Here is an 11,841-nt window from a genome sequence, read left to right on the forward strand (position 1 = left end):
GAGAGACAGAGTTGTGTGAGTCAGACAGTGGATACTGAGAAGGCCTTAACATGGACTGTATCACAAGATTCTTGGAGGCTGCTGCCTCTCCATCTCCAGCCTTCCACTTCTTTTGTCTACGTGGCATGATGAACTTCAACTATCGACTTCTATCAAAAATTATCAGAACGTCTATCAACGTTCCGTAGTCAGAAGCGGTTTGCCGCTATATCAACTATAAACTCCCGCCGAGCCGACGCGCGCATGCGCAGAACGCCGCTCTATCAACGCTCGCGTCACCGCTAAACCAACGCTCGCTACCGCTCGCTACCGTTAAACCAACGCTAAACCAACGCTGGCTTCAGCGGTGCACCGCTTTGGCAACGCCCGTGTTTTCGATTTTTTCCCCATTTTGTGCGCGGTGACGAGCGTTACCGAAATTCGGCCCCTCTTCATACCGTTCAAGGAACGCTCCAGCAAAGTTCTGGCGGTGTGACCGGGCCTTAAAGGCCAGAGGTGTATCCTCACGCTGGGTATGCGGATACTTTGATAACAGATGGCACTTCAATACCAGATAACAACAAAAGCCACGCGCGAGAGGTAAGTTCATCAGTTTTTTTTTAAAGTTATATCATAAAGATTAGTTTTTTAGACAAGGCGAATGGTCGAGTTTATAAATGGTGTATCCTTTTCTATTAGAAAGAAAAAAAACACGGAAGAATGGTAGATTTTTCCCCCAAAAATAGAAAAATCAGTCGAAAAACAGCATAAACTGGATGAACAATAAACATTTCAACAAAATAAAACTTCTTAGAAATATTGTTAGATTGTTTTTTGATATTCCAGCATGTTGAGTAATCACTGTGCTTCAAAAACTGAAATTTTGATAGTATTCAATGAAATATAAACGAAGATAGAGCATGTTTTAATAGGTGGTATTCATGAAGTTGCGGATACTTTGATTCCCGATATTGGGCACTTCGGATAACAGAGACTTTCAACAAATCGGGCACTCTAATAACCGAGTTTTATCTTCTACATGAAATGCATTAATGAATATAATGGCTTTTCTAACCAAATATTTTGAAGTATGAATCAATTTGCATTGTCAAGCGCGTTATTACACACATATGTGAAATATAACCAATGACGTTGTTCGTTTTCCAAACATCGTATGACAATTAATTCATATAATTAATATTATAAGTGCAAATTTTAAATAATATTAAAATGCTTATTTCTGAAGTAATATATTTTAATTGACGACCGAAAATAATTGTCTAAATAATCAACTTGCTTTTAAGTAGTAAATTGAGATTATGAGAATTGAAAATACAACGGATCATGTAGATCAACACGACTGTGTTCAATTGAACTTATAGCAGGACTCTAGATAAGGGGAGCTAGGGGTCTTAGAGCGGCAAATACACACTTGCTCTTCATAAAATCCTTTGTCATTGGTGCTAGTTAGAATCATGAAACCAAAAACTAATGCGTAGCCACAAAATTTAAAAGAGATTGGAAAACTCCCTTTATATTGAGCTCTACTAATAGGAAGCACTTCCCTTTACGCAACGATAACGTTAGCTCGTAGTGCGATTCACCTGACCCTAAATCACTTAATTGGTTGAATTAAAAGTTAAGGGTAAGACAGTTGAATTAAATTGATAAAAAAGCGATTCTGAAAAAAGGAATGCGTGCATGAAATGTTTACATGTAATATTTTTAAAGTACTTATTCTTTCGAATATATTCATGTTTGTCATTTCAAAGGGTGTGGAGCCATGAATAAGAAGACTCTGCCGAAATACATGTGCTTCTATTGTGCAGCACTTACATACACAACAGAGGAATAGACTGAAATTGTAGAGCATTGTGTAAAAGGCCACAAGTGCCAGACTTTAAAATAGAGAGAACTTATCCTTCAGAGCGAAACTGGATTTCTAAAATACCAGTTAAAGTCACACGAAGGGATAATTCCCATAAGTTTAGAAAATGAGGGAAAAACGATTGAAGTACGGGGTTCGCAAACCTTCATCACCCGCACAACTCCAATACGCAAAAAGCTCATCATTCCTGTTAAAGACAAGTTGGCATCGTGCAGATCTCTTTCATTTGAGTGTTCACTGTTAATCATCGAGATAACTTAGAGTAAAAACATCATCAACATGCCCCTTTTGAAGCTTGCTGAAGGTATTGCAAATATGATAACACTCGTATACGGTGCAATTACATACTTCTTTCGAAGTTGGACCTCGTGGTTATGACGTATCAAATCGCACATGTTTTGCATACGTTAATTCTTTCCTCTTTATGGCGAAAAAGTTGTTTTTGCTTTCATTTCCCGGTAAGTGCTTTGTTAGCGACGGACATAAATCTCGTTAAAATACAATGTTCTTAACACCTAACCCAACAACAATCTGTACTCACTTCAATCGGAACTTCATTTTGTTCGAGAATGATTGTCAACTTTGAAACTAAAATTTCTCATAAAGAATGTTAAATATACACAACAGTTAACACTTAAACATCGACTCTGTAATTTGATGTATTTTCTCGCTTAAGCAAAAAAAATATGTTTGATTAAATTTGTTGTTCTCAAACGAGCAACAAAAAATCAACTGTAAAACCATGCTGTTTTATGCTGAAAATTTGATTAGGAAAATTGTAATGTGTTACACAGCAAATCCTGTATTTAAGGTATTGAAATTAACATGAGCGTGTTAATTCGTTTGTTTAAATAGTTGAGAATTAGCATACAGTTATCATTTGTCTTGACTTTCTGTGCAACACTTGCTAGTGCAATTACTATATCGATACTTAAGATTTATTTCGTATTGATGACGTCATTTAACTTCTGTAGTGCAGGCTGTGGTGATTTTTAAAAAATAAACGTTTTTGTGATTAATTACTTTAAACTAGAATAAAATATGTAATCTTGGTATCAAATTGCTTGTTTTTTTGAACCTGATTCATGTTGATAGAAATTTTTGACTTTATTGCAAATCCCACGTAACTCCAAACATGGACTGATATAAGAACTTTCTGTTGACCACGATATAAAAAAATATATCAGGCAACGTTATATCAGGCATATATCAATACGGTGTTATGATAATTACAGATCTCGGGATTAGTCGATAAATTCGAATAACTTTTAATGTTATCATGCTCATTCTCATGCCCAAGAAGCACTTTTTAAACTGTTTGAAAAATATTATGTTTACATACTACACACAAGACATTACACATAAGTGTAAAAATTACATATTTATTTGGGTCAAATGAGATAACAATGACATTAAACTTTAATTTGACATCCGTCTTTTATCGTAATGCACGGTTCCCACATTATAGACACCATAGGTATCAATCGATACTACCACTGATTAAAAAATATTTATTTGTGCAATTTTATAGGAAAATTGAGCACTGTTGGCATGTTATTTAAAACGTTGGATTTGGGAATCATAATTTTCCAGAAACACGTGTTTAAAATTACATTTTAGTTTAAATTATATTATATATGTATTGCTCAATACGATAAATCCCACCTTTGATTTCAGGTTAAACAAGTGAACATTTCAAGTCCTCATTCAAATCGCGCAGATACCATTTTTATATAGGCGAATAAACTACGATTTGAAATCTTGAACGCCGAACACGCGAACAGGGTCAGCCAGTGCAGATACTAGCTGACAAGCTGGTTCACTTTCCCGTACTGATAATGATGCCATAGGAAATATATATAAATACAATACATCCCGATTTAATTTCCTTTTCCAATCGATAATTCCTTATCGACACAATAATACTAACCGCATACTTACTTACTTAGTCCTCTTCGCGCCTATTGGCGCATAAGGCCTCCACCAAAGCTCGCCAATGTACCCGGTCCTTTGCCCATGTCCGCACCTGGCCCCAGCTCCAATTTTCCTTCCTCATCTCCTTTTTAACTGACCGGCGTCATGTTTCTTTTGGTCGACCTTTTTGTCTCCGTCAAATTGGTGTCCATCGCATTGCAACCTTAGAAATGGCTGTTTCCTCCATCTTTTGAACATGACCAATCCAGTGCCATCTTTTGCGCTTGATCTGTGATGATATTGAGGATGTACCTGTTTTGCGATGGAGTTCAGTATTGGATATAGTGTTTGGCCAGAAAATTTAGAGAATCCGCCTGAGACACCTTCTTTGAAAGACATCAAGCTTGAGGCAAATAAGCTTTGTGACTTTCCAAGATTTTGAACCATACAGCAGGACCGAAAGTACGTTAGCCTTGACAATCCTGATCTTGGTGGTATAATTTAGCTTGGAGGACTTCCAGATGTTCTGTAATGCCGCATAAGCACCTCTGGCTTTGGATAATCTGTAATTGACATCTTCTGAATTTCCGTCACTTCTGATTTTACTCCCAATATACAAAAACTCATCTACTTCTTCAATATCGCAATTGTTGATGGTTATTGGTTGCTCTGTTTTGGCGTTTATTCTCATCGCTTGTTTTGTTTACTTTTATATTGAGGCCAATCTGCTTCCCAAGAGAATCTAGCTTGTCCGTCTTGGTTGCATTGGGCGAGACGCGCGATGTCGTCAGCGAAATCAGGGTCTTCCAGTGTTTCTGTGAACGTCCACTGGAGTCCCTTGACTGCATCCTTAGTGGTTTCTTTCATCAGCCCGTCGATGCACAACGAAAATAGTAGAGGGGACAGTACACACCCCTGCTTCACGCCTGTCCTTATCTCAAGGTTCTCTGTGAGAGTTGTTTCGCAGATTACTTTAACACTGAAATCTGAATAAAGCATTTTGATGAACGAGATAATCTTGCCTGGGATTCCATAATGGGCTAAAATCCTCGATAATGCTGGCCTGTTCGCGCTGTCGAATGCTTTCTGGAAGTCAATAAAATTCGCATAGACGGTTGCGTCCCATTCGTGACTTTGCTCTATGATTTGTCTAAGTGTGAAAATCTGATCTGAACATGACTCACCCTTCCTGAAACCGGCTTGGTTTTTCCGCAGCAGTTTGTATACAAAAGCTGAAATTCTGTCAAGCACCATTCTGCTAAAGATCTTACTAGTCATTGACAACAGCATTATATCTCTCCAATTGTTGCAGTCTGTAAGGTCACCCTTTTTCGGCAGTTTAACTATTAGTCCCACCTTCCAATCCTCAGGTACTGTTTCTGAGATCCATACTTTCCGTAGTATACTAGTCTGTTCCTCCGCTTTATGCTGGAGCTTTTCCATTCTTTAACTTCTTGATGGCCTGTCTGATCTCTTGTATAGTTGGTGGCTCTGTATTGATGTCAATTGGGATTTCTACAGGAGCAATAACTGCTTCAGTGGATGGATCCGCCCTGTTGAGTACTCTCTCAAAGTGTTCTTCCCAACAACTCACTTTTTCTACGTCAGTGGAAACAATTTCCCCTTGCAAATTCTTCACTGGAACTTCAGTAGAAGTTAATCCTCCTGTCAATATCATTGTGATCCTATACAGCGTGCCCATATCTTGCGGCTCTTGCCGTGCAGCTGCATCTTCGGCTTCAGTTGCCAGATTGTCAATGAATTTCCTCTTGTCTGCTTTAGAATGTGTCTTAACGTCTCTGTCCAAGGTTGCATAAATGTCTTTCAGCTGCTGTTTTATCCGCTCCGACTTTGTCTGCAACAACTTCTTCCTCACCTCATTCCGTTCGTCAATCTTGCTCCATGTCTGCTGGGATATCCATTGTTCTTTCTTCTATCGTACTGTGCCAATAATCTTCAGTCCAGCTTCAAGAATCTCCTGGTTTAATGAACGAACATCCATTTCCTGCTGGTCATTAAATAGCCTAAACCTGTTCTTCAGCTCAATCTTGAAATTTCTCTTGACCATTGGATCTTTGAGTTTTCATATATCTCTTACTACTTGTAAACTGCCACTCCATCTTATGTTGATGATGATATGGTCAATCCGGTTATCGGTTTGTCCATCTGGTGATTTCCATGTTACCTTATGGATTATGGATCTTCTTATATGGAAAAATTGTGCCCCCAATAACCATGTTGTTTTCTTCGCATAGCTCTACCAATCTCTCACCATTGCCATTCCTTATTCCGCATCCCTGTGTGCCCATTGTGGATTCCTTACCTGTATTGTCCTTTCCGACTTTCGCATTCAAATTTCCGAAGACAAGAAGGACATCATGTTTTTGTGTTAATTCAATGACTTCTTGTAAATGGTCGTAGAAGGCGTCTTTTTCTGTAGCTTCCGCAACCTCTGTTGGTGCATAGCAAACTATAATTGTGAGTTTAGCGTATGCAGAGTTGAATCTTGCTGACATGATACGTCTTTTGTTGATAGGCTTCCACTCCATCAGGCTTTTGTGTGCTTCTTGGTCCATAATCAGGGCTACTCCTTGATCATGCTGGTCATCTGATCTTCCTGAGAAGGCTATGGTTTGTCCTGATGCAAACTGTCTCTTTCCAGTGCCTGTCCATCTCGCCTCACTTACTCCTAACAAGCTGATTCCATAACTCTTCATCTCCTTCACCACTTGGGCTAGCTTTCCGGTCTGGTAGAGTGTCCTAACATTCCAGCAGCCCACCCGCCGTTATGACTTTGGTCCAAGGATATCTGCTATCGGGTGATTATCCGACCTAGGTCCAGTTTCCTGGCGTGCTTCCATCCTTAGTCCGGTATTGTTGTTTTCTTTGGTGTTGGTTTCTGTAGCGTGTTGGTTTTTAATGTGGCTGGGGTGCTGGCCCTGGGCACAACCCTCCTCGTTTCTTACCCGGGCTTTCAAAATTATATGTGGCTGGAAACGATGTCGATGGTGAAATGTGGATAATAATGTTTGACTCGTATGCATGCAGCTTTATTTATTAATGTATATGTGTGCTTCTTAACGCGTATTTTTGTGTATATATTTGCTCATTATATGTATATAATATGTCAACATATTCAAATATTTAACAATTGGTTTAACCAAACAATTACACTTTGAAATACTTGTAAAGACTTCATAATTTGAAGAGCTGAGAGAAATATGTAATTGTATGAATTGAATTTTGAATTACTTGTTCCCGAAGAACGAAACACGTACAGCACATAAACACATGCTTAATCAGTTATGCGTTTGGTAAACGAATATCATTTACCAAATAAAATAGATTTGGTGTTTGATTAATCATATTAATAGATCAGTGTGATTTCATGTATTTCATTCAAATAATCATGTAATTGTTTACAATTGAAATAATTCACACACTAGGCAAACCAACCACCATTAATGCATTAAAATAATACATAAGGTTAAAATGAAGTCAATCTCAGGAGATTCATGCATGTTTTCCCTGAATGGATAAATATTGCGGCGAAGTGCATCCGATGGGTTTGGTGGTTTTCTCAGAACGGAGGATATATAACACGGGCTTGCAAGGTTGGTTGACCTGTAATTCATATTTGCTTACAAATCCCATATAAAACATGTCGACAATTTTTAAGGGTTTCTCTTTATTTAAGAGCCGGTTTAAGTCTAGCGTCTTTTATCAAACCCACACATTAGTAAACATGTACTTCACTACTAATTCGACATGAATGGAATATAGTTTTCGTATCGCGCGGTACTTCTAAGTATATATTAAACCTCGAGTATATGCGTGTGTCTTTATTGGTACTAGGCTATAAGCTTTGTTTGAAGTTCTTGCAAAAACTGCTTAGAAATTTAGGTCAATTAAGCTTTGTAGATAATCATCTCATATGCTTCGATCAAAATATTGTTAAATATTAATCAATCTGATTTAAAAAAATAAACGTGGCAAGGGATTGCTTTTGCGCCCTTTATAAACACCTTCACCTCCAAGGCGGCCTTGCACGGCTTTCAATCGAGGCTTCCTTGACTTTCATTTGCACGATTGACGAGCTAATGACCTTCTAAACTGGATCAGACAGGAGCAGGTGCCCAATCTAATATTCTTTGCAATGTTAAATTATAACCCTCATCACGATGTTCAGTGCTCTTATTTTAGTATTGCTAGCTAGTTATATTTTTTGTTTTGACAAACAAAAACCTATTGGGTTGCACATGTAAGTTCACGTTGTTGTTAACGGAATACTACGTAACCACTGTAATGTGCTGCATTATGAATACAGACTGAACATCGACCAGTTCATGCCGAAAAGCTCAGACTTTCGTTGCATTGACATATATATTGTTTACGTTTCAAACTTTAAGTAGCTTTAAGGTTCCTGATTATACTACAGGGACACCAGACATAGGTGAAGTGATTGAGCCGTTCATCGCGCGATTGAATGATTGGGGCGACAGAGAGTGTCACGAAGCTTGTAGAAAGCATGTTAGAAAGGCTTTAAGTTAAATGCGTGAAAGTGTATTTGAATGTGGAAAAATCAACTTAATTGCATATATGCCGTGGTGTTTTTTGTTGTGTCGATAAAATTCCAGATTTAAGAAACCAGAATCTGAATACTTTATTAAGGGTTATTTAATTTTCGTATCGCTTCTAAAATATATATTAAAATACAGTAATATACCAGTTTTCTAACACTAGAAATTAAATATCGTTAACGCAAACGAGTCATTTCTTTAGTCGTCCCCATGTCTCAATAACTAGTTTCCACTATGTATTGTTTCTTTCCAATTAGTTAGTTATATCGTTTCCCACGATTTATAAAACGTGGAAAAGAGATATTTAGTTATGAATACAATAAAAAAAACGTGCAAATGGACGCCTCTGAAAATGTCATTCAAATGTTCAGTAGTCCCATTCATCGATATATAAATCATGTTTTGATGAAAGCTTGCGTACAGAAAGTTGTTAAGACGAATATTAAGCTTATAATAAGGCACCATTCACTTGATCAGAAAGAATAATAGGTATTGGTTGAAAGAAATATGGTAACACATTACGAAAGCCAACGCTTATGTACAGTTCATTTTATTGCTATCCATGTTTGTATTATACTGAACAGTCAGGTATTTATTTTCTTTCTGAATTGACATAGAATTGTTTAACGTAGGTGAAAACAGCAAAATAAAGAGGTTAATATAAATCTATTTGTGATAAGGTTAAAATATTTGGTTTCTTTATTAATATATAATTGGAAAGAGACAGTTTGCATCAGGACAAACCATAGCCTTCTCAGCAAGATCAGATGACCAGCAGGATCAAGGAGTAGCCCTGATTATGGACCAAGAAGCACACAAAAGCCTGATAGAGTGGAAGCCTATCAACGAAAGACGTGTCATGTCAGCAAGATTCAACTCTGCATACGCTAAACTCACAATTATAGTTTGCTATGCGCCAACAGAGGTTGCGGAAGCTACAGAAAAAGACGCCTTCTACGACCAATTACAAGAAGTCATTGAATCAACACAAAAACATGATGTCCTTCTTGTCTTAGGAGATTTGAATGCGAACGTCGGAAAGGACAATACAGGTAAGGAATCCACAATGGGCACACAGGGATGCGGAATAAGGAATGGCAATGGTGAGAGATTGGTAGAGTTATGCGAAGAAAACAACATGGTTATTGGGGGCACAATTTTTCCACACAAGAAGATTCATAAGGTAACATGAAAATCACCAGATGGACAAACCGATAACCAGATTGACCATATCATCATCAACAAAAGATGGAGTGGCAGTTTGCAAGATGTAAGAGATATATGAAAACTCAAAGATCCAATGGTCAAGAGAAATTTCAAGATTGAGCTAAAGAACAGGTTTTGGCTATTTAATGACCAGCAGGAAATGAATGTTAGTTCATTCAACCAGGAGAATCTTGAAGCTGGACTGAGGATTATTGGCACAGTACGAAGGAAGAAAGAACAATAGATATCCCAGCAGACATGGAGCAAGATTGTCGAACGGAAGGAGGTGAGGAAGAAGTTGTTGCAGACATAGTCGGAGCGGATAAAACAGCAGCTGAAAGACATTTATGCAACCTTGGACAGAGACATTTAGACACATGCTAAAGCAGACAAGAGGAAATTCATTGACAATCTGGTAACTGAAGCCGAAGATGCAGCTGCACGGCAAGATATGGGCACAATGATATTGACAGGAGGATTACCTTCTACAGAAGTTCCAGTGAAGAATTTGCAAGGGGAAATTGTTTCCACTGACGTTAAAAAGGTGAGTTGTTGGAAAGAACACTTTGAGAGAGTACTCAACAGTGCTGATCCATCCACTGAAGCAGTTATTGCTCCTGCAGAAATCCCACTTAACATCGATACAGAGCCACCAACTATACAAGAGATAAGACAGGCCATCAAGAAGTTAAAGAATGGAAAAGCTCCAGGTATAGACAGGATACAAGCATATTTGCATAAAGCGGATGAACAGATAACTCCTACAGTACTTGCTAGTATACTACGGATAGTATGGATCTCAGAAACAGTACCTGAGGATTGGAAGGTGGGACTAATAGTTAAACTGCCGAAAAAGGGTGACCTTACAGACTGCAACAATTGGAGAGGTATAATGCTGCTGTCAATGACTAGTAAGATCTTTAGCAGAATTGTGCTTGACAGAATTTCAGCTTTTGTATATAAACTGCTGCGGAAAAACCAAGCCGGTTTCAGGAAGGGTGAGTCATGTTCAGATCAGATTTTTTCACTTAGACAAATCATAGAGCAAAGTCACGAATGGGACGCAACCGTCTATGTGAATTTTATTGACTTCCAGAAAGCATTCGACAGCGCGAACAGGCCAGCATTATCGAGGATTTTACCCCATCATGGAATCCCAGGCAAAATTAACTCTTTCATCAAAATGCTTTATTCAGATTTCAGTGTTAAAGTAATCTGCGAAAAAACTCTCACAGAGAACCTTGAGATAAGGACAGGCGTGAAGCAGGGGTGTGCACTGTCCCCTCTACTATTTTCGTTGTGCATCGACTGGCTGATGAAAGAAACCATTAAGGATGCAGTCAAGGGACTCCAGTGGACGTTCACAGAAACACTGGAAGACCCTGATTTCGCTGACGACATCGCGCTTCTCGCCCAACGCAACCAAGACATCCAAACAAAGACGGACAAGCTAGATTCTCTTCGGAAGCAGATTGGTCTCAATATCAAAGTAAACAAAACAAGAGATGAGAATAAACGCCAAAACAGAGCAGCCAGTAACCATCAACAATTGAGCTATTGAAGAAGTAGATGAGTTTTTGTATATTGGGAGTAAAATCAGAAGTGACGGAAATTCAAAAGATGTCAATTACAGATTATCCAAAGCCAGAGTTGCTTATGCGGCATTACAGAACATCTGGAAGTCCTCCTGCTAAATTATACCACCAAGATCAGGATTTTCAAGGCTAATGTACTTTCGGTCCTGCTGTATGGTTCAAAATCTTGGAAAGTCACAAAGCTTATTTGCCTCAAGCTTGATGTCTTTCAAAGAAGGTGTCTCAGGCGGATTCTCTAAATTTTCTTGCCAAACACTATATCCAATACTGAACTCCACCGCAAAACAGCAACATCCTCAATATCAACACAGATTAAGCGCAAAAGATGGCGCTGGATTGGTCATGTTCGAAGGATGGAGGAAACAGCCATTTCTAAGGTTGCAATGCGATGGACACCAATTGGACGTAGACAAAGCGGTCGACCAAAAGAGACATGACGTTGAAAAGGAGATGAGGAAGGAAAATTGGAGCTGGGGCCATGTGCGGACATGGGCCAAGGACCGGGTACATTGACGAGCTTTGGTGGAGGCCTTATGCGCCAATAGGCGCGAAGAGGACTTAGTAAGTAAGTATGCGGTTAGTATTATTGTGTCGATAAGGAATTATCAATTGGAAAAGGAAATTTAATCGGGATATATTATATTTATATATATTTCCTATGGCACCATTATCAGTACGG

At 38.5% G+C, this 11,841-nt stretch overlaps 2 protein-coding genes across 2 annotated transcripts; one reads left to right on the top strand and one right to left on the bottom strand.

The window, feature by feature from the left end:
• Positions 1 to 5,204: 5,204 nt before the first annotated feature.
• On the bottom strand, positions 5,205 to 6,498 carry LOC127852734 (craniofacial development protein 2-like). The gene is made up of 2 exons (XM_052386686.1): positions 6,043 to 6,498; positions 5,205 to 5,687 (listed from the first exon to the last, which is right to left on the bottom strand). Exons 1-2 carry the CDS (start codon positions 6,496 to 6,498, stop codon positions 5,205 to 5,207), a joined length of 939 nt encoding a protein of 312 aa, XP_052242646.1.
• A 2,662-nt stretch (positions 6,499 to 9,160) lies between these two features.
• On the top strand, positions 9,161 to 11,599 carry LOC127852735 (uncharacterized). Its single transcript, XM_052386687.1, has 4 exons — positions 9,161 to 9,413; positions 10,041 to 10,277; positions 10,764 to 11,056; positions 11,474 to 11,599. Exons 1-4 carry the CDS (start codon positions 9,161 to 9,163, stop codon positions 11,597 to 11,599), a joined length of 909 nt encoding a protein of 302 aa, XP_052242647.1.
• Positions 11,600 to 11,841: the final 242 nt, after the last annotated feature.

This window comes from Dreissena polymorpha, chromosome 12 (assembly GCF_020536995.1).
Source record: "Dreissena polymorpha isolate Duluth1 chromosome 12, UMN_Dpol_1.0, whole genome shotgun sequence".
Taxonomy (NCBI): domain Eukaryota; kingdom Metazoa; phylum Mollusca; class Bivalvia; order Myida; family Dreissenidae; genus Dreissena; species Dreissena polymorpha.

Excerpts from the sequence above, each read along its gene's own strand:
- LOC127852734 (XM_052386686.1), bottom strand. The coding sequence starts at position 6,498 with ATGAAGAGTTATGGAATCAGCTTGTTAGGAGTAAGTGAGGCGAGATGG. Across the intron at positions 5,688-6,042 it reads ATGGCAATGGTGAGAGATTG|ACATGGAGCAAGATTGACGA; the intron begins GTAGAGCTATGC and ends ATATCCCAGCAG.
- LOC127852735 (XM_052386687.1), top strand. The coding sequence starts at position 9,161 with ATGGACCAAGAAGCACACAAAAGCCTGATAGAGTGGAAGCCTATCAAC. Across the intron at positions 10,278-10,763 it reads AAAGAATGGAAAAGCTCCAG|ATTTCAGTGTTAAAGTAATC; the intron begins GTATAGACAGGA and ends TGCTTTATTCAG. Across the intron at positions 11,057-11,473 it reads AGATTGGTCTCAATATCAAA|ATTAAGCGCAAAAGATGGCG; the intron begins GTAAACAAAACA and ends ATATCAACACAG.